Below are 24,852 nucleotides of genomic sequence, written 5' to 3'. Positions count from 1 at the left end.
GAATCATCATCACTTAACGGTAGTGAAAAAAAAATATTTCCGGTAGAAAAATCGAAGATACAAGTGAATGACATTGGTTTTGCACAAGTTTAACTAGAGATCAAGTTTTGAGCAAAAAAAGAACAGGCGTGGGTCCGTAACCGCAAAATACCGAAATACCCAAAAACCAAAAAGGAACGGTCCGATTTCGTTTTTAAATTTTTAAAGAATTCGAAACGGATCTCTCTCTTTCAAAAAGATACATGAATGTGAAGTACGCAGAGCACTCCCTATCCTATCGCATTTCTCGAAAAGGCAGAGCTTAACTTTTCAGCTCACAAGTTCTTTTTTGTTCTTCCTCAGCTGCTCCTGCTACTTTCTTTTTTTCTCTCAAACCCCCATCAAAGCTTCGTTTTTTTATTTTCTCAGTACAGTTTTTAGCCACATTTGGACTGAACCCAGTTCAGTTCTTCAAATTTTCAGCCGATGGAGTTTCTGAACATTTGAACTTTTCGGCTGGGTTTTGAAATTTGTATGCTTTTTTATGAGTTGGGTTTTTGTATTCAAGGTGTTTTCTGTTTGTTTCCTGAGAAAATAAAGGAAATAAAAAGATTAAAAAGTTGGGTTTTTCTTGGAGTAGCCTAACATGGTCCGTGTGCGGTGGGAGGTCCGCATGCAGTTGTTGATTGCGTTGATGCTGATTGTCACTGTGCCAGCTTCGGTTGCACTGACTGACCCACAAGATGGTAAGTACGAGATTCTCAATTTCTGAGCTGATTTTACATGCTTTGATAGTCATCTGTTTGTTTCTCGGGAAACTTTGAGTTTGAGCTACGTAAACTGAAAGCAAAATGCTTGAGAATATGCTTTGATAGTAGTCCTCTGTTTGTTTCTTGGGAAAACTTGAGCTCAACTGAAAGCAAAGTGCTTGGGAGTAGATTCTGTAAACAAATTTCAAGTCCCTTTTTTCCTCATAATTTGCTGTTTCTGTGTTTCTAATTCTTCAAGTCTTGGGATTTTAATGTAACATTTTCTTTAATGCGCACGCAAATTGTATTTTGCAAAAACTTAACATTCGCATCCTTAAAAAATGTGAACTTTACCCGTGATTTTGAATCGATTTTGCGAACCTCATGCCCTGAATGATTATTTTGTGCGTTTTTGTGTTTCAGTTATCGCCATGAATAATTTATTTGTAGCATTAGGCTACCCTCCTCTTCCGGGGTGGCTTCTTGTTGGAGGAGACCCGTGTGGGGATAACTGGCAAGGTGTTGCCTGCGTCTTCTCAAACATAACATCTCTGTAGGTTGATTTCCCACTTTTGTAAATAGCGCAAACCAATCTTATAAGCCATATTTTCTGAACTATTTGTTTGGATTAACAGAAAGCTCAATGAAGCCAACTTGGGAGGACAGCTGGGTGATAGCTTGGCACTCTTCGGATCCATCATAGAAGTGTGAGTCGCATTTTCAATTTTCAGCAACCTAAAGGGTGGACGAACTGTCTGGCGTTATCTGCTTGCATTTGCTTGTTTAAATTTAAGTACATCTCTGTGTAATCTCCTGAAACTTTGTTCTATTTTATGGACCAGAGATTTTGGCAATAACCATATCGGAGGGAGTATTCCATCTTTTCCCCCGACTGTCAGGAACGTGTATGTCTGCACCCCAACTCGTTTTTGTTTCCATTGTTTAGTTGTTTATATATCCTTTTGTGCACGTTTCCCTTACCAAAATTCTATCTTTTACTTCCCCCGCTTTAGTTCACTATCCAATAATCAGTTCATTGGAAGCATCCCGGGGGGTTTGTCATCGTCAGCTCAGTTGTTGGAATTGTAAGATTCATTCAACCATATTGCTTCTCTTGGTGTTGTATTGTTCTTTAGTATGTTGTGTCGTTCTCATTGCAATATGATTATATTTCTGTGTTCCTGTCAGGTCGTTAGATAATAACCATCTCAGTGGAGAAATACCAGATGCCTTTCAACCGCTTACCATTTTGAATAGATTGTACGAGTTTTTCATTGATTCAATCAGCTTTTCCTTTGTTTTATGATTGTTGGTTTCAGTTATAACGATATATCATGGTGCAGGGATCTGTCTGGCAATAATTTAAGTGGTCAACTGTGCCCCTCACTGATGAATTTGTCATCTCTTTCCACATTGTGAGTTATGGTAGTGCTTGATACACATTTTTGGTCCATTCAAGTCAACTTAAGCTTTTTCGATAGTGGTGTCCGACAACTTAAGCATTTTAGATTTCTGGTTATATATTGACTATCCGTGCATAATCTCTGCTAACTGTAAGTATGTCTTGAATGCAGGCATTTACAGAACAATAGTCTGGTTGGAACCCTTGATGTGTTACAGGATCTTCCTCTGCAGGATCTGTAAGTTGTTAAATACCTCATGACGTAAATTACTTCGACTTGTGGCTTTTTATTTGCATGTTTAGCTTAAGCGGATTCGTTTTAGCCACAAATTGGCAGCTCTCTTCAGCAACTCAAAATTGTTGTTATTTTCTGATGTAGGAACATTGAAAACAATTTATTCTCTGGACCAATACCTCCAAAGTTGCTTGGCATTCCCAATTTCAGGTAAACCCAAGGATGCTTCTCTTTTAACTTTGTTGATGCAGACACTCACACGGATATTCATGCTGGACTTATTGCAAGGCATACACCTTTTTGCAGCATGAATTACGCTAAAGTTTGCACTAGTATGCTTCTTTCATTTGTCCTGATTAAAATTTTTACTGAGATTATGTCATTTTATATTGTTAACAAACCCATGAGATTATTTTAGTGAGGTTCATCTTTTTTATGCATTGAATTATGTTGTAAATTGTAAATGTTATGATTTAAATATCCGCGTAGTCCTTTAGGCCTCTAAAATAAGTTACTCTTTTAATCATGGTAAAATGCTATTACTTAATTACTGTCATATTTTGGCATGATTATATCGTCATCACATTCTGTCTCAGTATGATCGTGTTGAATGTTCATGTTGTTTGTTTTTTTCTTCATTCCTATGGCAAACTTCCCCATAAATTTACTGAATGCAGTATAGTTTAAATCTCTTTCTCCTTTTACTAATGGTGACATCTGCTGTGCAGAAAAGATGGAAATCCTTTCAATACTACTATTATCCCATCAGCTCGACCGCCAGCACCTTCGTTCGTAGCCAGGGCACCTACTTCTTATGAACATCCTTGGCAACAGGCTAATGGACCTTCTTCGCCAGCAATGCTAAGTACTGCAAGAACTAGGAATTTTTTGACCGCTAAGACAGTGACTTGGATTGCTGTTGGGGGGATTCTAGTAGTTATTGTACTAGTTTTGTGTCTTGTAGTGAGATGTTTCAAAGGGAGGAGACAGAGCAAGGAAGAAAAGAAGCATGAGATTAGTACATATAAGATCCCTAGAGTGAATAAGAAATACAGTGAATCGTCACTTCAGGAAGGTGTTCAAATGGAGAAAGGTAACTTAATCGATCGATTTTACTAAAACATAGGTTCCTTTTTACATTCTAACAGAAAGGTAACATGTTGAACTTCTTTTACAGTCCCAAAGGAGGCAGTTATGAAGCCACTGGATAACTATGGAGTGGACAGCAACAGAGTGCTTGTAATTCCAAAGCCACAAAAAGAAACAAAGATAGAGGCGAAAAGTTTTGCAGAAAGTTCGATGTATAAGAAGGATCATTCAATTGACATGACAGATGATGATGAATTTTTGCCGCGACCACCCCCTCCCCCATTTTTCCTTGCCAACAAGTGTACCGCAAGTTCAGTTGGGCCTGCTAGAGTAACTACAAGCAGGCATCCCAAGAAGTCTCCAGACTTAAGCTCTGTAAAATTGTTTACTGTTGGATCACTTCAGCAGTATACCAATAGCTTCTCTGAAGAAAATTTTATTGGAGCAGGCATGCTTGGCAGTGTTTATAGGGCTACGCTTCCTGACCAAAAGGTATGATTCCCTTGATTAATCGTTAACTTATCTTCTGGGACTACCATCTGGCCATTTGGTCGTTTGGCTTGTTTTTCCCTTACATTAGTCCGTTGGCTTGTTCTTTGGCGTTTGCAGTGATGATGATGGTTTCTTGCTAGCTTTGTTCGGCTTCCTCATTTCATATGTCTCTGCCCTGGCATCTAATCTTCCACTTTTGGATTCTTTTGTAGATTTTGGCGGTCAAGAAACTGGACAGTACAGCATGTACGCAGCAGAGCGATGAGGAATTTCTTGATTTAATATCTAATATCTCTAAAGCAAAACATGCTAATATTGTGAAACTAGTGGGTTACTCTGCTGAGCATGGTCAACGACTACTTGTGTATGAGTATTGTACAGATGGGACTCTCCATGATGCACTGCATACTGATGATGAAATTCATCACAAGCTCACATGGGCGTGCGCATCCGCGTTGCACTTGGAGCTGCAAGAGCTCTCGAGTAAGTAAAGCAATGACTCAAAACCAAAAACCTCCGTTCCTTATTATTTTTGACATGTGCAATTGTGCAAAGAGCTGGCCTTCCACCTATGTCATTAATCTTCTCTTTTACTTTTTGTAAAGGTTTTTGCATGAGGCCTGTCAACCACCTGTTGTGCACCATAATTTCAAGTCTGCCAATCTTCTCCTTGATGAAGAGCTTGAAGTACATGTCTCGGACTGCGGTTTAGCTCCCCTGATATTGTCTCCCTCAGTAAGTCTCATAACCTATAGATTTGAAACCTTGAAGTTATACTAGCAAGTAATAAATTGACTTGTTGGGTGGAGCCAACTCACTGTCGGATATAAGAGTCTTCAATTTAAGATATATATAGAGTTGGCTTATTCTGATGCTGATTTGTGTTCATTGACTTTCAGATGTCCGGGCACCTCCTCACTGCGTATGGTTCTGCTGCCCCGGAATTTGACTCAGGAAGTTATACTCACCAAAGTGATGTCTACAGCTTTGGGGTTGTAATGTTAGAGCTCCTTACAGGGAGGAAGGCCTATGACAGGTTGGCAATTACATCAAGAACTAATATGCTTGTTTCTCGCATCTTTCGCTGTTAAATATGTTTGCCGCATCTGAACTTAGCTATCATTCACAATGTTTTCTCCTCTTGTTATTAAATTTCTAGGTCACGGCCTCGTGGGGAGCAATATTTGGTTAGATGGGCAGTTCCAAAGCTTCATGACATTGATGCATTATCTAGGATGGTTGATCCCTCTCTAAATGGAGCATATACAATGAAGTCTTTATCCCGTTTTGCCGATATCATTTCCTCTTGCGTACAGGTGAGTTTTCTTCGTTCCCTTTGACCTCCGACAAACTTTGTGTTCTTGCTAGATGACGCTTCAGGAACACAAGAAGTTTTGTGCGTGTTAGAGTTATGTATCCAGTTCACATCGGAAGTAACGTATAATTTTCCATAAGCAACACTTCAATGCTGAATATTTTCAAGGACTGGTTAGTGTTTCGCTAAGCGATAATGTCACCTTCTATCCAATCTTTCTTGCAGAGGGAGCCAGAATTCGGGCCACGAATATCTGAAATTGTCCAGGAACTCCTACAAGTTGTTTAACCAGAGCCTCCAACCTCCAGCAATCAATCATATGAAGATAAAGTCTTAACCGGAAAACATTCCAACTCGGGTTGTGAGCTTGCCCGAGTTGCAAGTTAGGTTTGAAAGGGACTTTGGAGGAGTTGTGTAACGGTAAAGCATACTTTAGACCTCTTTTGACATACTTTGATGTATTCGAATTGTGTTCTTTTATCAATGGGAAGGTGCTGCTAATGTAATTTATTAATTTTTTTAAACAATTTTGTGTGTGAATATTGTTCAATTAGTAATTAATGTAATTATTTTCTGTGGTTAATTTTACTTACGAGGAGGTGCTTGTGTTCTAATTTATTAGTTCTTCCCTTAAACGGGAGAACATAAAGAAAGGGTGTTCGTCAACGTTCATCCGTTGTTAGGGAACATGTAGAACATGTAATGTGTCGATATCATTGAAGCATACAAAAAGAGTACAAAATGTGAAAAAGGGGCAAACATGAGGAAAAAAACTCGCAACTCAAAAACGTTTGAAAGCAGTCAGTGAGCTTGCAGAAATTGCAAGTTGGGTCTGTGAGGGACTTCTCCAAAAGGAGTATTTTCATGGGAGATTCCTTGGTTTGGCCGAATAAGTAATGTCACTTGATCATTATCAAACTGGCTGCAATTTTTTTTGTCTTTGAGGATCACACTGGAGTGACTTCTACTTTTAAGAGGCTTATGAACTAAACCAGAATCATTCTTTCATAAAAAGTGATCTCTTTTCTTTTCATCAGGTCGGAGTATAGACCAAAGGTCTTGAACCACTGATCCGACAGAACAATTCAAAAAATGAAATTGTTAAGTAGCATACAAACCTATTTTTAACCTTATGTAATGAATTTAATCATGTTTATCGTCTGACTAGCGTTTAATGCCTAGCCGTCCAACTAGCGCCTTTTATAACCTTGCGATTACCTACGGAACACAAGTGAAACGTTGGGATTAATTTTGTGGTTAATTTTTACTCACTAGGAGTAGGAGGTGCATGTGGTCTTTATCCTTAGTTATACATATTTGTGGTTGTTAGTGGTGTGGCTGATAGTGTTGTTATTTCTGTGGTCAATGATCAATATACAATTCTATATGTTCTCAGAATATACGGATAACAAATATAATAACCAAGTGGAAAAGAGCCAAGTGGGAAAGAAAGTCGAACATTCCTGGAGATCTAGTGGCAAAGTTGGGTGCCATGACGCTTTGTATGGCATGTCGGATGACTCACTGCCCAATCATTCTTTGACCAAAAGCTTATCTCAGTTTAAACACATGGGGATTGTGCTTCACACGTTGAACCACTCCTTGAATTCAACATATGCTGCTCTCCACTCTTGTTTTAGTTTGGAAAATACTTGGCTCTTTACATTTACGACACAAATCGAAACATGAGGTGGTGATTTAGTTGTATGATTCAATCTAAAAGAATTCAGTTCAAATCTTTTTTTGATAAGAAACTGGTGCAAATAAGGTAGACCTGGTAAATGGGTTGTGTTTGTATTGTTTTGGTGTCATACTTGTTATTTTAACAAATTATTTCATGTCAAACCCATTATGTTAATGAGTTCTTAACAGATAACGCGATAACGACTCGACCCGTTAGCGAGTTGACCCAAAATTTGTTATTTTCGTGTCAGGTTGACTAATCATGCAATAAATTGTCATGCCTAATATCTAGACCTAGCAAATGGGCCGCGTTCGTGTCGTTTATGTGTCATATTCGTTATCTTAACAAGTTCTTAACTGGTGATCCTTACGACCCAACTCATTAACATGTTTCTAACGGGTGATCCAATAACAACCTGATTCATCAACGAGTTAACCTGAAAGTTGTTATTTTCATGTCAGGTTAGCATGTTGCGTAAGAAATTACTAGACCCAAAATAAGGATAGTATTTCTTGAAATTTTACCAAAAAAAAAGAAAGAAAGATAAAGAACTGACCTTTCTCACTTCTTGACTCAAGAGAACAACTTCATGAAGTACCAAATTTGGCTCTATGACCAAACTAATCTAAGGAGTTAATAATTAACATCCCAATCAAAAGCTTCTGAAACCGCAGTTGGTATATACAATAAATAATATTCCTTTTGCTGCAAAAAATGTGAGTAATAATTTAAGGAATTGGTTAGTTTTTGTGGGTGGTTGGTTCCTTCTAAATGACTTCAAAATTTTTTGTGACAATCATGCTAAAACCAAAGCTTTTCTCATCACATTGGGGTCCAATCCATGGTAGTTGAACTGAAATGAGTGAAAATTAAAACATCAGTTTCATATCTTTAATATCAAATTATTAAACTCGCATGCACTGCCTTGTGAATAGTTAGAATTTTTAAATCTCATGCCATTAACAACCTTGATTCCAAATTTACTTAGCAAATAATTTATCAAACATTACGCAACAAGAGATCCAAATACACGACGTACGTATTTCAACATTTGAAATAGAAAGTGAAACTGAAATACCAGCTACTTCTTGTATACCTAACTTTTTGAGTTTTTTTAGAGACAATGCAAAATAAATAATTCTGAAAATCTCATAAATATAAACCGTTGCCTAAAATCTCAAAAAGCGAACCAAATACCTTTTTTGAGTTTTTAGTGAACTAAATCTATAAAATACAACTATTATAGAATTGGATTAACGAAGATTGACACAAAAAAATATAAATAACATGTCTAGATTGAATAATTTCTCTTCAATACAATGACCCTCCAAAAAAACTAAAGAAACTGGTTTTTTAGGAATCTAACTAGTTGTCAAGTAGGAAACTCCGATCTCTTTTTTACACAAATTAAGAGTTCAAAATTTTTTATTCCTAAACTCCAAACACTAAAATCCGATACGTATTCACACTAAAAAAGAATAACCATTCAAAATATAAAATTTTCATACCAACCATCCCCCAACCCAACGTGGTGGGCACAATAAAAATTTAATTCTCTATTTTTATTTTTTTTGGGTTTTGAAAGCAACAAAAAAATTTATAAAATCCCAACCACTAAATTTGAACACGTAGAAATACGGACCCGGAGACAAAGCTACGTCACAAAATAACCGACCAGGGGGCTTCCAGGTAATTTCCTCGTCCCCGCGGTTAAAAGCGAGGGGCTTTAGGTCATTACGTAAAGAAGCGGAAGAGAAGTAGAAGAAAGAAAAGCTGCTTCTGCTCAGAGCACAGAGTTGCTGCTGGATCGGAATCCGATTCTCCGATTCCTATCTTTCTCGTGGGATTTCCATTCCAGCTGAAAAATCGAAGGGTTAGAAAAGCTGCTTCTGCTCAAAGCACTTCTGCTTCTTCTGGTCAAGCTGAAGTTGTTATTACCGATCCCAAGTTCGTCTTCTTCGTTTCGGGTTTCCGACGTTGATTTGGCTCCGACTGGTGCAGAAATGGCCAAGCGTGCTTACAAGCTGCGTATCCTTTTGTGTGAAGTTTCGATTTTTCTTGAGATTATTAGCTGGAATTTAGCTAGAATTGAGCTCTGCTTTTTCGAAATCTTGATGTGATTTTACTGTTCAATGAGCTTAAATTGAAAGTAGAGAGATTTGCCATTTTTTGGAATCTCTGTTTTGGAAATCGAGGAAATCATGCTCTGTTTGGTAGCTGAGAAAATTAGGAAAGTAACAAAATTTGTTAAGATTTTTAAGTTCTGTCAAATGGGGTAAAATTTCAGTCAAAATACTCTACTTGGGTTAATGTTTAACTTAAGATTTTCATTTAACCTAGTCTAGCTGTTTAGTTTACGTACTTTCAAGTGAGAGATTGAAAGGAGCTTAAGAACAAATGTAGCAGATTTATTTGGTAAATCGTTGCGCGTGTGTTTGGTATTTGTGTGATTATGTTTGTCAAGGGAAATGTTTTCTTGACTTAATGGAATATAGAGGAATTTGTGGCGCATTCAGACAGTATTAATTGTCTAAGTATTGGGAAAAGGGCGCGTCGGCTTTTTGTTACTGGTGGTGATGATCACATTGTCAATCTCTGGACAATTGGCAAAGCCACTGCTTTGATGGTACTGCCCTTTATTTTTGGAAATTTGATATTCGATGTTGCAGTTTCAATCACGATATGGAAAGTTTCTAATTGTTTCCGAATTGTGGAATTGTCTCTTATTTTGAAAATCAAGTACATTACATGTTATAATTCAGTGATTACACAAAGGGTTATTTATTAAACTGATATCTAGAATTAGCTTGTAGGCCCTTTAAGTTGTTTGAATTCTTCCTTGTTATGAAGTAGCATAATTAGGGAAAGGTTGTAAACTTGAATTTGACGCTGATCTTGTATTTGGTTATTCATTTGATTCGTATTGTTTTAAAATGTAAATTTTCTATACCATAAGTGCATATTATATAACCGCAAATTCCTTGTTTGGTTGTATGCATTTTCAATTTCTTCTTAAAGAATTGTCATCTCATTTGCTTTGGTTGTTGGAAACCATGGCTTGGGGTGCTATTCTTCTTTTGACATATATACAGCTGCCTGAATTTTTTCTTTTTGGGGTAAATATGCAGAGGTTTGCAGGTCATACAAGTCCAGTTGAATCCGTGGCTTTTAATTCGGGAGAAGTTTTGGTGCTTGCTGGAGCTTCGTCTGGTGTGACAAAAATATGGGATCTTGAGGAAACAAAGAGTAAGTTGGCTACTTGATCATTATTTTTTTAAAATTTGGCTACTGTATTATTTATCATTGCTAGCCAAACTTACCCTTATTTAAAGACCTGGTTACATGTTCTGATTCCGTGAGGCAATAAAATGATGCATGGGGAAATGTGATATTATTTGAGGGATCATGTCACCTCATCGATAGACTTGATCTGATTTGAGGACTTACGAGTCTTGTGTCCAAGGCTTTATCTGTTGTTCATTGGCGGCTGCAGACTAGTACAGTTTATTTTAAGTAACTTTTTCAGTAAACTCCTAATGTGTTTGTTATTGTTATTGAAGTGTAGTGGTTCGCACACTAACTGGACACAGATCCAGCTGTACTGCTGTTGAATTTCATCCATTTGGTGAGTTCTTTGCTTCTGGTTCCATGGACACAAATCTAAAGATATGGGATATTAGAAAGAAGGGATGCATCCACACGTACAAGGGTCATACTCAGGGCATTAGTACTATTAAATTCACTCCCGATGGTCGCTGGGTAGTTTCTGGTGGGTTTGACAATGCTGTAAAGGTAACAAACTAATAAATAATCACACTACCAGTGCGCTTTCAGCAAGCTTTCTTTTCCTTGACCATAACTGGTATATTATGTAGATATGGGATCTAACTGCTGGGAAGCTCTTGCATGATTTTAAATTCCATGAAGGACATATTCGATCCTTAGATTTTCATCCCCTCGAGTTTCTTTTGGCCACAGGTAAGGTCTTAGATATAATTTGGCTTTGCATGTATTTGATGAATTTCTGGATTTATAAATAATGTAGCATTTGTCCAACTTGTTCAAGCAACTCATACTAGCCTTTCATGCATCTTGCTAAGAAATTTAATGAAATCTTACAACTTTTTCAAGCAACCTATAGCCATTCTTGTTAACTGGTTCTTTCTTTAGTTAAGTCAGTTAGAACTTGTCACTTGTAAGCTTCAAGTATGCTTAACACATTCTATAACCTATGCAAGCTTTATTAATGATTTGTAAGCTTCTAAGCATTCAGTTTGACCCTCAATATTTTATCCTCCACTATTAATTTCAGCATTCCCAACATCATGTTTATGTAGTAGCTAGTAAATCGTTTTAATCTTTCAAATATATTTCAGGTTCATCAGACAGAACTGTAAAATTTTGGGATTTGGAAACTTTTGAATTGATTGGATCATCGAGACCTGAGGTATTGAGTTTGTGTGCTGGAACTGATACTTTATGGTGATTATTGAATGTTTTTATTATTTTTCTCAGTTTTGTTCTCCTTTTAAGTTTAGGTCTGAAAGGTATGCAATTCTAAATAAAACCTGGAATGTGGCTGCTAGAAAAGCAAAACATTTAAGGAGAACTAAATATGTCGAAACAATATATCTGTTTATCTTGCAGGTGAAGCCTGCTATGTTGCCCCTTTCTCCTTTGCTAACTTTTCTCCCTCTCTCTCATATAGGGAAATGACTCAATTTATGCTTCTCTAACCCTTTCTTCTCATAATGCGATTTTCATCCTGCTCCTCTGACATATCTTTTCCTATTTCCAGCCTACAGGAGTACGTGCAATTGCTTTTCATCCTGATGGGAGGACCCTATTCTCAGGATTGGATGACAGTTTGAAGGTTTGGAATTGTTTCGTCTCAGTGCTCTGCGGGATTGTATCTGAAATGAATCATAAACTTAAGATCTCTATTTGCAGGTTTATTCATGGGAACCTGTAATATGTCATGATTCTGTGGATATGGGATGGAACAGACTTAGTGACTTATGCATTCATGATGGGAAACTGTTGGGCTGCTCATACTATCGAAATTCTGTTGGAGTTTGGGTTGCGGATATATCGGTATTCACTTGACTTAAATCTTTTTCCTGGTTACTCCTTTTTATGTTCCTTTGAAACTCCAATTGTTGTTTTTGAGACTCAGACCTGTGAGTCGTTATAATGCTACTCTGCTCTTTCTGTCTCAGCTTACTAAGCCATATGCAGCTGATTCAACACCTGGGCATGATGACTCTGCAGATGAGAAACCTTCCGTTAAACTCCCGGAAATTGCGGGGAAGGTAGAGAGTGGTATAAGAAATCCGGGCTTGCGGTGTATGTCGCCTGATTATGACACAAAGGAAATAAAAAACATATATGTGGATTGTAAGCTTTCTTCTTTTCCTGTTTTGTTATCGTTTTATTTAAGTTTGGGGTTCTCCTTCCATCCTTACTTTAGAATTTTTTTGTTCCCAATGCTTGTCATATGGCTTCTACTTTTGATAAAGTTGTGTAAATGAATTTATTCACATTGTTGTTACCTTGATAAAATAAAATAAAATTTTTTTTTTTTTTTTTTTTTAATTACTATTCATACCATTGAACATTGGCCTGGTATTGCTTAAGCCACATCGAGACTGGAGATGAGTAGTTTGTGATATTTAGTTGAGCATTAACTTTGCCAAAACCATTTTGGCCCTGCACTCATGATATTGCACTGTTGTGGGGCATGAACCAATGAGGGAATCTAGGTTCTCCCACCACCAGACTCTAGAAACATATATATTTGCTAGATATGTAACTTTTATTCAGCGTTTATGTTCCTTATGACTTCTGTTTGTCCTATAGTTACTCTTATTTTATGTTTTATAATCTTTGTAAAGGTAGTGGAGGAAAGCCAGTTGCCTCGCGGAGAATGGATTCTCCAAAGGGTGTACCCTCTTCGGATTCAAAGGCAAACAGTGCTGCGAAGCAGAATCCTTCAGTACGGTTGCCTCCAAAATCTAACGAACAAGTAGTCAATAAATCACTGGCTGTGCCAAGTATTGTACCGCGGAGCAGTCCTGATGAAAAAGATACAGCTAACCCTGGAGGGGATGGTGTTGCACTTTCGAGGACCAGGCGTGGTATGTTGCTCAAACCTGCTCATGCAAGAAGGCCATCAAATAGCAAAATTGACTTCGAGAAGCTGCCGTTAGATAATGCAGTGGACCTTAACTCTCAAACCAAAGGTGTATCAGAAGGTAGGGGTAGAGAGTCCAATGAGGAAAAGCATTCTGAGATCAAGAGTGTAGAAGAGAAATTTGAAAAAGTATTTTCACCAAATAATCCCTCCAATCTTGAAGCCAGTAAGTTTTTGTTCTAATGTAGCGCTCTGAAGTCAAAATTGTATTTTATTTAATCGGTTCTTGCTTATTACTTTTCCTTTTATCATTGACCTATATTATCCTTGATTTGTCTTGAATGTGAACCTTTCCATTATCCCTTCCAGCTGGAGCTTACTGATTTTCTTTATTGTCAGGAAATGGATCCCACAATTGCAGCAAGGACACGAACTCTGTTAAATTTGTGAATGGAGGTTTGTCATTGCTTACCTTATTTGTGGTTCTAACATTGTATTGAATGGAACTTGGTTTCTTAAGATTCCGCATTTGGCAGTTGCCGTTGTTTCAGGAAGGATTCGCACCCTGGTTGAGCAGTTTGAAAGGAGAGAGAGATTTGATGGTAATGAAGATCAAGCAACTAGCATATTGAGTCCTGTGATACCTGAAGATCAAACAACTTACATATCTACTCCTGTGATACCTAAAGATCAAACAACTTGCATATCTACTCCTGTGATACCTAAAGATCAAACAACTTGCGTAGCTAGTCCTGTGATACCCGAAGTTGAAGTTGAAGCAAGCATCTGTAGTCCTGTGATACCTGAAGTTGAAGCTAACATCTCTAGACCTGTGGTACCTGAAAGGGACACAGCATCCACCATGCTGGTAAATATTTCTGCCCCAAGAGGATGTTTTTCTAGACTTAAAAACAGCCAAGGGTAGTGGATTGAAATTTCAGTTTTCAGTTAAAATAGAAGAAGCTACGTGATTCAAGCTTCGGACTGAAAACCAAGACCTTTTTACTTTTTAGAACATAAGGAATTCATGAAGTTAGTAGTTTAATCATGTGATATTAAAGTATATATAGAAAGTGACCATCTGTATTAGCTTAGGCCTTTAGAGCAAGGGGTTTATTTGACAAGCGAAATAAGTGAGAACCTAAAAAAATTGCCCACAGCCTCAGTGCATATTGCTTATTCTTTCAAACTGGAAGTTAATCTTTACTAGTTTCATAAGCAGAAAGAAGGACCTCAAATTTCTGGGAGGCATATGATCTGTACGAACAATGAGGGTCCTCCTGAAGATTTGATGCAAACTCACGATGTATTTCTCAGTACCCTTCGCTCCCGCCTGACAAAACTGCAGGTACATTATCTTTCCGTAAATGTTTTTTGCATGAACCAATGACACATGATCTGTTGTGTGGTTCTTCTGAACATTAGTTTCTTTAGTGACTGCAACCTAATGTAGATAACTTTGTGGCATAAACAGTGTTTGAGGTCTGATATTTTGTTCTCAAATTTGCTCCAACCTAGGATTCTATGTTAATACACAATTTATAACACTAGAGTTGCTGCACTCAATGTGATGATTAAATCAGTCTACTGATAGTAGGCTGAAAAATAAATTACAGTGCTACAATACTGTATTATAATTTCTACCTTTTATGTACAAGCCATATATGAATTGCTTCTTGAACATTTCTTTCAAGCATTGCTTCCTTTATGGAAGTCATGACATGCAATTTTGTGCAACTGTAGGTGGTGCGGCATTTTTGGGAACGGAGTGATATTAAAGGTGCTATCAGTGCTATCAGGAAGCTGCCAGATCATTCTGTGGGTATTTTTTTAGATGAGTTCATGTTTTGTATATATTGTTTCCAAAGTCTAGTGGTTCTAACAAGTAACCACTGCTGTTCTCTCTGTATATTTGGGTTTTCTAAATTTAATCTGATCATGACGCAGGTACAAGCGGATGTTGTTACTGTTCTTCTGGAGAAAATGGATTGTCTCACATTAGATCTGTTTTCTTGTTTGCTTCCTGTGCTTCTGGGCTTACTTGATAGCAAGACAGAAAGGTAATAGTGTAATGAATAAGGTTGTGAACAAACTCATTGTCTTAGCAGTGGATGGTCAAATGCTTGGAATTTTCGTGGAACTGTTTCTGAGACGTGAATTACTAATATAATTATGCACCTTGATTTAAATGTGCATATATATGGGGGTAAAGGCCCTTAATCCCAAATCCCCGTGCCAGTATGTGTTGGAGTTGATTGTGTTTTTACAAAAAATTTATTATGGTTCAAATGTACAGGCATGCAAATATTTCGTTGGAGATGCTGTTGAAGCTAGTGGCAGTCTTTGGCCCAGTCATACACTCAACTGTTTCAGGACCTCGACCTGTCGGTGTCAACCTTCAGGCAGAGCAAAGGTATTGTCTGTTTAAGAAGTTTGCTAAACTCTTTTCTCGTACATGGTGAATGGATTTCAATTTGAAATTTGCGTTTTCAGGCTGGAATGCTGCAAGCAATGCTCCATCCATCTGCAAAAGATCCAGAAAATTCTTCCGGTCTTTGTCAGGTTAGATACAAAATCCATTGACATAACCTGTGAATACAAAAATCTTTTGGAAAATAAAAGATGTCCTTTGCACATGCAATGAGAATGCGACAAAATTTCTCTCTTCGAAGATAAGCTGTGTTCACTCGGGGGGATTCATCCCTTTGTTTTGGATGCAGGAGGGGTGGTGTGCTGGCAAGATGTGCTCAGGAATTGAATCTAATTATTCAACAGTCGTAACAGATTCCGTCTCACCCAAAAGTGCCAAAGGATGGCTTGGCTTGCATCCCGTAACAGGGGGCCGCACATACAACACCGCTCTACATTAACATTCATGCCAAGTCGCAGTTTCTCCTGTTACAATTTTGTTTGAGGAGTCCCCTTCGGCTTTTGTCAATAACGGAATGCAAAAGTTCAAGAGTTTTGTGAGGAAAAGCTTGAAGTAAATATCTTTCTCTTAGAGCTTGTACACTCACCGGTTGGCATCCCTCCAGTTCGATAGTCTTTGGCATTGCTTGAAAATCTTCTGGTTTCAATGCTCCGATGTGGGGGAGATCGCTGTTTGTACCTTAATGATGATACATGTGCTCTGAAATTTCTATCCGTCAATGATATAAATACATTCGTTTGTTCATACTTTCGCACATCTTTTCGATTCATGATTCCACATTTCGTGGGAGGAAAAGAAACCCAATGTCAATTTTACGTTCACATGTCAAGTAAACTATATTCCTCCACACTAATCAAAATGCCATGTACCTGTTCTTGGTTCTTGGACGAAAATATTTTCCCATATCCCTTTTGTTTCGCCTTCGACCAAATTGCCATAATTTTTCAGAGAAATCAGGCTTCCTGTGAAACTGAAGATTCTCGGGTTGAAGAAACCCGGCGGTAAAGTTGGAAGATATACAACTTGTTGAGATTTGTCCCACATTGGTGAGGGATAAAGTTTGCTATGTGCTTATATGATCTTGGGTTACTCCCCATATAACCAATTGGTTTTATGGTGGAACCCCAATTTCATCATGATATTAGAGCAAGGTTATCCACGTGTGAAGCCCAACGGCCACACGCGCTCCACGTCATCCAGTTGTTGTCCACGTGTAGGCTTGAAAATCCGCCAACAATCACTTCCTTGTTGAAAATCCGCCAGTTGTCCAACGATCACTTCCTTGTTGCTCCCATGCAGCACAACTCTCGATTGTTCTTCTACAAACTTGTGGGCATCCATTTTGTAATCGAGCACCCACTCTCTTATTTTTCAACACCCATACATCAATGCAATCGTTTGAAGAAAGATCCACGACGGCCAAACATCCTCTCAGATTAAGCAAATGAACGAGGCTATGGTGGTGTTGGGATGAGGAGTCCAGAAGAATTCTTCTTTGTTGAAATCAAGAGATGATGTGGTTATCATGTTCCCCATTTCCGTCCTTGTATACAAACCAATGCATGTCGCAGATGTTTTATTTCCGCTTAAGTCGTAGGAGGAACCGAATCTATTTCTCGCCATGAGGTAGCTCCTAATGCATAAACTTGGGCCACCATCGTGTGCTGGATTTGGGTTCCTTTTTTGAGAACACGAACAATCTTGGCAGTGTTGGTTAGATTGTCAAATCCAACACCGTACCATTCCGCAAAATTATTTTCTCTCCGATATGGTTTGCAACTTTTCCGTCACTTATCGGGAGCTTTAGTACTTCTCCCCTCTGAGGATTGAGCAAGAAAAATGGTCCTCTGCTTTGCCATTCGCGCTTAAAGAGAAACAAGTTGCAGAAAACAAAACACAACAAGCAAAGCCTCTTCTTTGTACTCGATCATCGGAATATGAATGGTAAAACGAAAGAAAACGTAGAGCCAACAATTTATTGGTCTCAGATTTGAGTGTTTTGGCAAGGTAAGAAAGAAATAATTTCATGAAGAATGGAAAGAAAATGATATTTAATTGCAACTGAATTCTGCGAAAGTGGGTTGGCAGTCGGTTACTAGTTGAACAGTTAATCTTCGGATCAAACAATAACAAAGTTTCATGTAGAAGTACACTGAGGGTAAAGTGGAAGATTCATAGCTTCCATGGAACCATGTCTTCGATCCAAAAAGTAGCATACGCCAACATTTTCTTTTTTCTGACCAATATTTTCTACTATTTTACCAATAATGTTTAATTTGAAGAATATGACATGCTCCCATACACCACAAGTCTCTATCAAATGGTACCAGAGCAGAGTTCGATTTTCAACCGCGAGGGTATCTATTTTGTAATGTGACATCCACTCTCTCTTATTTTTGAACATCCATAATCAACACAAGTGTATGAAATATCCACAATGGCCAAGGATACCCTCGAGTTAAGCACACTGTAAGCAACTCCGACGGCGAGAATACTCTATGTTGGGATGAGGGAGTCAAAGAAATTCTTTATTTTAATAAACAAGTCGATGCATATCTCCATACGCAGATGCCTTATTGTTGTTTAACTCGCAAGGAGGAACTGAGTCAATTTCTCGCCACGAGCTTGTGCCCAATACATAAACTGGGGCCAACACTGTCATATGTAATGCTGTTGGCGTGCGAAACATGAACAATCTTGTAGGTGTTAGAAATATTATCCAATCCCATATCGTACCGTTCCAAACTTCCAAGAGTGGTCTGTTGGAGCGTTCATCGTCGGTGGTACTGCTAGGAATCCTTAGAACTTCTCCCCTCAGAGGATTAAGCATCAAGCATGGATCGCCGTATACATGACTCTCTTTAAAGCCAAACAAGATGCAGAAAACAAAACAAACATCATTTGTAACCATTGAACGATCTTGTGAGGGGAAGAGCATGCTTAGTTTCTTTCAAATCATACTTGCCAGTATCGTCCTCCTATATTTTGTAATCCCTGCAAGATTGAGCAAGTTGAGGTACTTGATCAAGTTCATCAGCAGCACCACAGTTAGCAGCAGAATGAAGTAAACGTGGCATCCGCAGCGCAGAAAGCGAAAAAGTGCTTCTGGGGTAACCTCAGAAGAATTTCAAACTTGACCTCGTTCGGTAGGTCGATCAAAGTTGTCTTTGCCATTCCCCTTTTAAACGCAATGAGATCGTTACTTAATCCTGATGAGCTTCTCCAAAAGGACCTCGATTCAGATCCGTTAAAAGAAGGAAGAGAGAGAGAGAGAGAGAGAGAGAGAGAGAGAGAGAGAGAGAGAGAGAGATAATGAGAGGAGTAGATAATTTCATTCATACCAAACTCATGACCTAAGGGCTGATATATGGTTCTCATCACAGCATGAGCCACGAATTCGGTGGCCACGAATTACCAAACGGGCCTTTTTTATTCAGTAGCCACGTAATGTGGCTTTGGTGGATATTAGCCACGGGTTGAACCGTCTTATGAATTCTAAAATTTCTAGTCGCGCACATTTAAGTAAGAGTTCAGTACCAACTTGAATATTTTTAAGAAGTGAAAAGCATCAAGCTACGCTTTTATATAGGTATCAAATTTGACTTCTCATTTTGGTCTACCAAGCATTATTCAAAGAAAAAGATTTTTTTTTTTGTTTTTTTGGATTGAATTACACGTCCTCAGAGAAATGTTTGGCTGTAAACCATCAACATCTATGATCTACCCCAATTAGAGAGAGGTCTAATGGGGTCTCCCATTTGATAGTGTTTAACTACAAAACAAATAGTTGCTTGAATATCTCAAATTCAAGGTAAATATGTAGAAGGAATTGATTTAAAAAAAAAAGAAAATAAAATATAAAAAAGCTTTATTTAAAGTTAGTTAATCTAACAATATCTATTATTTGACAAAAAAGAAAAGAAAAGAAAAGGATGAATATTATTACTAAAGCATATTGCTGGTGGTACAAAAACAAAATTAACAATAATGACGAATAATATTATACCTTAGATAATTTACATTTAGCTAGGATGGTTGGAGTTTCTCCAATTAAGGTTTGAACTTTCCCTCCGTATTTTAAATAAATTTAGTGTAATTGTATTAAAATAAAATAATATTCTAATTCCATTGTTCATTTTATTTGTTCCCATTTTTGGTAGTGATCTTTCGTATAGTCCATTTATGGGGGATTGGATCTCATTCGGATTCACTTTGTGAGGATCTTAGGGATCTTCACATCTTAATCATTCATGGTGTATTGTGACGTAAAAAATTATTTGATTTTTTATTTAAAATTAAATACAAATAATATCTAACGAAAATTGACCGAATAATAAACGATAAACGGCTAAGATATGAGGATCCTAGGATCCCCACAAGGTGGATCCGGAGAGGATCCCTTTCCCATTTATGGTACCTTGTGTTTAGTTTTTTTAGGGCTTTTTCTCGTCAAACCCTCAATAGAAAATAGAATCTGTCAACGCCTTTTCTCAACCCTACTATAATTGAAAAACCTAAAACAAAAAGTAAAAAAACCACCTTCAATACCAGCTAAACCTTCCAAAACCACCTCTCTCTCTCTCTCTCTCTCTCTCCCCCTCGTCCATCCGAAATTTCAAGCCAACCAAACATCTCCAAGTACCGGTTTTCCAAATACCCAAAAGGTGGCCATTTAATTCTTGTACGGACCATTCAATAGGGTTTCTTTCTTCTTTTTTGGAAATTCATAATCGGAGGAGCGGCGGTGAGGATAATGTGAACCGGTGGTGGGGTACCTATAATAAGAAAAGGGAAGGCGGCGGCGGCGGCGGTGGTGGTATTATCAGGGGCGTATACGTGGAGGGTGAAGATGGCGGCGGAGGTAATAGGAGGAAGCAGGTGGGGGACATGGGTTGAGCTCCTGTTGGCTGGGACCATTCTAAGATACGGGACCCGTAACTGGAACCAGGTCGCGGAGGAGCTCCAAGCCAGAACCGTTTGTCCCTACACTTTCACGCCTGAGGTTTTCCCGTCTTTTTTCTTCTTGAATTTGATTGTTTACTGTTATTTTTAACTACATTTTTACGCAGTAACATTTTTTAACATGTTCTATTGTATTGTATTTTGATTTCCTGTTGCTATGTTGGATCGAATTATTGGTCTTCATCTTCGATTCCATTGTCCGATTCTTTATGCATCTTGTTATGTTTTTGCTTTTGCGTTCAATTTTCATTTTTTCTCCTGTGGATAGTTTTCACTTTTCTGGTTTTACTTTATGCTGCCTTTTCATTTGTTGTGTGGGTAATATTTTAAACTAATTAATGAGAGCGGATTTGAACTTGAGTGCAAAGGGTATATATGTTGTTTTTGTCAACTGAGCTAACTCATGTCAATTTTTTAGAGTTTTGTATATACTATATACTCATCAGATTTGTAACTATCACTGTATTTAAATTAAATGTGCACCATAAAACCTAAATCTAATATTGAAATATATTCTGAGTTCTAATATTTCTATCTCTATAGTGCTCAACAAAATGTCCTTTTTGAAAAAAGAAAAATGTATTCGATAAATGCTGCATTGTGTACAATGTAGACATTATCGATTTCTAATGCTAAACATGATAAGCTGTACTTATATTCTGCTTGAGGGTGAAAAATGGATGCAGGTACTTTCATTAGAGTGCAAAATGGAGAGATTTATGTGCTCGTCCAATTAATATCATCTGTATTTCTTATCACCAGGTTTGTAAAGCCAAATATCATGACTTGCGAAAGCGATACACGGGTTCTAAGTAAGTTCTGAACCAAAAAGCACTTATGATTTTGACCCGTGAATTTCTATTTTATTTGATTTTGGCCCGTGAATTTCTAAGTATAAACTTATTAGATATAAGTATATATGTGGATTAATATGATTATACATGATCATATTATTATGCTTAATATCTTCTCCTTAGGGCTTGGTTTGAAGATTTGCGGAAGAAACGAATGGAAGAGTTGAGACAAGCGCTGAAACAATCCGAAGACTCGATAGGGTTAGCCCTTTCTTTTTTGACATGTTTATGTTCCAAAAATGATCTCAATTTAATGTTTTCATATTCTAATCATCAAGACCATGAATAGAAAATTTGCTCTACATTTCTCCGGTCTGTCTCCTTGCATTTGCGTTAAGATTTTATCACTCCGCAGTACAGGTCATTGGAATCGAAGCTTAAATCTCTCAAGGCGGAGAAAGAAGAAGATGGTTACAACAATTACGACTCCAGCCAGACAGAATCACCTGTCGCTTATCGAAAATCAAAGGGACATTACCCATCTGTTAAAGAGGCATTTAAGGACGAGCCATCAGCCGGCAGTTTTACATGTGAAGCATTGGCAAGCAGCTCGCCCGAATGCGACATACTGGTGACAGTGTCAGCCGAAGAAACGGAGACTAAAAGAGAAGCTTCGCACTCTTCCGAAATTGAGAAAATCTCAGGCATCCAGAAGTTGGTAGGGACTTTGTATGTAGGACTAGGAGGGACTCTACGAAAGAGACGCGGTAAACGAAAGAGGAAGAATTGTAGTAGGGATGTCAAGGAAGGCAGCATTGGAGAGAGCGGCTTTTTGGATTCTGCTGATGCTGTAACTACCTTGCGGTGTATAGAAAATTCAACCAGCGAATGTCGCGAGGAATTTGGATCGTCAGGCGCAGGCGATTGCAATAGAGGTTCGACCAAGGATGGGATTGACGAGTTGCAGGATGTTTTCAATTCAATTTCGGAGCATAAAAGTGCCTCTGTCTTTCGTCATCGACTTGATAGCCAGGTATGCATACTTTACATGCTTGTTTATGATTTAGAGATAAGAAAATAATTTTTGTACGCCTCTTTTCTACTTCTTCACACTGCTGTTTATTTATGTTCTTTAATTCTTTGATCTATTCAAATAGTCATAGATGTGTATTCGAGAAAAGGGATACGTGTCGATCACTTTTCAAAGATATCCATTACTTGAATCTGCGGATTCAGTAAGGGCTTCGGCATAATGTAGAATAAATTATATAATGCATGAAACAAGCCTTCGGCATAATGTATACAGCTCTAACAATCCACTCTATCTCGTGACAGAAGAGACGAAGATATAAGAAATTGATCCGTAGGCACATGGATTTCGACACAATAAGATCGAGGATTTTCAATCGCTCTGTCATGTCAGTTAAGGAACTCTTTCGAGATCTTTTGCTGCTGGCAAACAATGCCTTGGTGTTTTACTCGAAGAACACTCGTGAATACAAATCCGCTTTGCTTCTCAGAGACATCACCACAAAAACAATGCGGCAGCATTTTAAGGACTTTAGCAGCAAGGCTACCTCTGCCAACCTCTCCTCAAATGCACTAGAGTGTAATACACCGGTTAAACCCCGGAGTGCTCGCCCTGGCAACCGGAAGTTTAGAGGAAAGGCTAGCAATGCGGGAAACGTGGCTGCTAAGGCATCAAACAGAAGTAAGAACGCCAGTCATGCTAATGCTGATTCTTCTCCTTCGGTTGAATCCTTCGCTGTGACAAAGAAAGCCTCCGGTCACCCAAGAAAAGTTGGACGTAGAAGTAGTCAACAAAATGTAACTCCGGCGAGGGGAAGGAAAAGAGGTTGTACAAAGTAGAAGTAGCCGTAAATTGATTCAGAAAATTGGGTGTAGAGGCTCAGAGTATATGCGGGTCTTGTGTACGGAAGTTTCTTTTTTTGTGCAAAATGTCCAAAAATTTCTGGTTCCCTTCTTTTCCTTTGTTTGGTAGATGGATTCGTTCTAGTTTTGGATAGGCCCATATGGAAAAGGTTTACTCTACATGGTGCCCTTCTAGGTTTGCATCCTCTTGCAGGCTTGTAGCAGCTCTATATGGCTATAAGACTAGATTTGGGTTCAGTGTAGATTTACATATTTCAATACAGTTGTAAACTTAAATTAGAAAGCCATCAGAAGATGGTTTGTAAACTGTATTATATAATTAAACCGAGAGAGTTCGAATCAATAACTAAATATATGGTGGGCTACATTCGAAAAACAGTAAAAATTACATGTAAAATTTTATTTTCTACCGAAAGCTACTTGGGCTACAGCCCAAGGTAGCCCTTAATGTGGCTCCGCCCGTGCGTCAGATCAAATAACTTGAAGAATATCAATAACAAGGATATGTGGAAAGTAAAAATGAATGTATAAATAGCACTATCCTTAATTTTATGTGTGGGGAGGAAAAATAACTTGGGTCCGACCACTTAATCAACTAATCAATAAGATTATACTTGTTATATGGACTTGCACCTACAAACATAACAAAACGATATATAATATCGACACCTATCAATACTATAGTATCAGTAATATGAACAACACGTCGATAATCAATAATTGATTATTGATATTCTTTTCAATATTAATAGTCAACTTGACTAACTAGTCACTCGATATGATGCAAGTTTTTCTTTCAAAGAGGAGAGACCTAGGATGTCACTCGATATGACGCAAGTTTTTTTCTCAGAGAGGATAGACCTAGGATACTAAACACACACACACAAAGAAGAAGAGAAGCGGCCTTGTAATGCATATTTAACTTCGTTTATGCAATTAATGTTGTTTTTTTTTTCCTATTCACCAAATTTGTTCCTAAGATTTGAGCTCAAACAAATTAAAACCAAATGATGATTAACTAAATTCGAACTGATAACTTGAAAGATTGTTGGGGAAAAATTCAAAATGTTGCGTCCAACATAAAGATTAGAAGATATATACATATTAAATAAATTTATACGTTCTAGTCTCTCCCAAAATAATATAATTAAAAGGATGGAAAATGTTATTGGCACTTCAAAAATCTTATTCTACACTCCTCATAAGTGTATTTTTCTTTTAAAATATAGAAAGTTTGGAATGTAAAATGAGATTTTTAAAGTACCAATAACAATTCTCGAAATAATAAGTTTCATTATCATTTAATTTTTTTATAATCCTCTCAAATAAAACAAAAAGTGCCTATTTTCAAAGTACTTTAAATTTTATGAGTTTTATATTAGAATATTCAATTATAGTAACCAAACGAAATGTCATTAAACTAAATAATCATCGATGTCATACAACATGTTTTTTTTTTTTTTTTTTTTTTTTTCTGAGGGATGTCAGACAACACGTTGGTTTGCAACTTTTGAGCAAATTTCCACACACGAATGATCATGCCAAACTGATTCCAATTGCGTGATATAAATAGGATATAGGAACAACAAACACACACACAGACGTACACGTGAAGGTGACCTGTTCCTACAAATGATCACCATTGATGTCATCCAGATCCAAGTTTCAAAATTCGAATCTTTTGTGTGAGGATT

General features: G+C 37.7%; 2 protein-coding genes and 1 pseudogene across 4 annotated transcripts; all 3 read left to right on the top strand.

Annotated features, from left to right (window-relative positions):
- Positions 1-266: 266 nt before the first annotated feature.
- Positions 267-5,829, top strand: LOC137726924 (protein STRUBBELIG-RECEPTOR FAMILY 3-like; annotated as a pseudogene).
- A 2,862-nt stretch (positions 5,830-8,691) lies between these two features.
- On the top strand, positions 8,692-16,253 carry LOC137725792 (katanin p80 WD40 repeat-containing subunit B1 homolog KTN80.1). 3 transcript variants are annotated; one of them, XM_068464584.1, is made up of 18 exons: positions 8,692-8,973; positions 9,441-9,571; positions 10,074-10,191; positions 10,511-10,737; positions 10,821-10,923; positions 11,322-11,392; positions 11,744-11,818; positions 11,896-12,039; positions 12,165-12,342; positions 12,840-13,304; positions 13,478-13,534; positions 13,630-13,946; positions 14,301-14,426; positions 14,822-14,896; positions 15,026-15,138; positions 15,375-15,491; positions 15,572-15,640; positions 15,799-16,253. In XM_068464584.1, exons 1-18 carry the CDS (start codon positions 8,949-8,951, stop codon positions 15,857-15,859), a joined length of 2,472 nt encoding a protein of 823 aa, XP_068320685.1. In that variant the 5' UTR covers positions 8,692-8,948; the 3' UTR covers positions 15,860-16,253. The 3 variants fall into 3 exon arrangements, with proteins under 3 accessions (XP_068320685.1, XP_068320684.1, XP_068320686.1); XM_068464583.1 differs by having other exon boundaries at positions 13,615-13,946; XM_068464585.1 differs by lacking the exon at positions 8,692-8,973 and having other exon boundaries at positions 9,556-9,571; positions 10,506-10,737; positions 13,615-13,946.
- A 4,105-nt stretch (positions 16,254-20,358) lies between these two features.
- Positions 20,359-23,257, top strand: LOC137721905 (uncharacterized). The gene is made up of 5 exons (XM_068460930.1): positions 20,359-20,511; positions 21,234-21,283; positions 21,449-21,526; positions 21,686-22,298; positions 22,601-23,257. The coding sequence occupies exons 1-5, from the start codon at positions 20,359-20,361 to the stop codon at positions 23,132-23,134; spliced, it is 1,428 nt and encodes a 475-aa protein (XP_068317031.1). The 3' UTR covers positions 23,135-23,257.
- The last annotated feature ends 1,595 nt before the right edge of the window (positions 23,258-24,852 follow it).

The sequence above is a fragment of the Pyrus communis genome, chromosome 2 (assembly GCF_963583255.1).
Source record: "Pyrus communis chromosome 2, drPyrComm1.1, whole genome shotgun sequence".
NCBI classification, from domain to species: Eukaryota; Viridiplantae; Streptophyta; class Magnoliopsida; order Rosales; family Rosaceae; genus Pyrus; species Pyrus communis.
The sequence above is the reverse complement of the archived record's forward strand: the minus strand, read 5'-3'. Positions and strand labels throughout refer to the sequence as shown.

What these genes read in the sequence shown, in the direction of transcription:
- LOC137721905 (XM_068460930.1), top strand. Translation starts at nt 20,359, where the DNA reads ATGGCGGCGGAGGTAATAGGAGGAAGCAGGTGGGGGACATGGGTTGAG. An exon ending in AAGCGATACACGGGTTCTAA is followed by an intron (nt 21,284 to 21,448) that starts GTAAGTTCTGAA and finishes TCTTCTCCTTAG; the next exon opens with GGCTTGGTTTGAAGATTTGC. An exon ending in GTCATCGACTTGATAGCCAG is followed by an intron (nt 22,299 to 22,600) that starts GTATGCATACTT and finishes ATCTCGTGACAG; the next exon opens with AAGAGACGAAGATATAAGAA.
- LOC137725792 (XM_068464583.1), top strand. Translation starts at nt 8,949, where the DNA reads ATGGCCAAGCGTGCTTACAAGCTGC. An exon ending in GCAAAGCCACTGCTTTGATG is followed by an intron (nt 9,572 to 10,073) that starts GTACTGCCCTTT and finishes GTAAATATGCAG; the next exon opens with AGGTTTGCAGGTCATACAAG. An exon ending in ACACAGCATCCACCATGCTG is followed by an intron (nt 13,947 to 14,300) that starts GTAAATATTTCT and finishes TTTCATAAGCAG; the next exon opens with AAAGAAGGACCTCAAATTTC.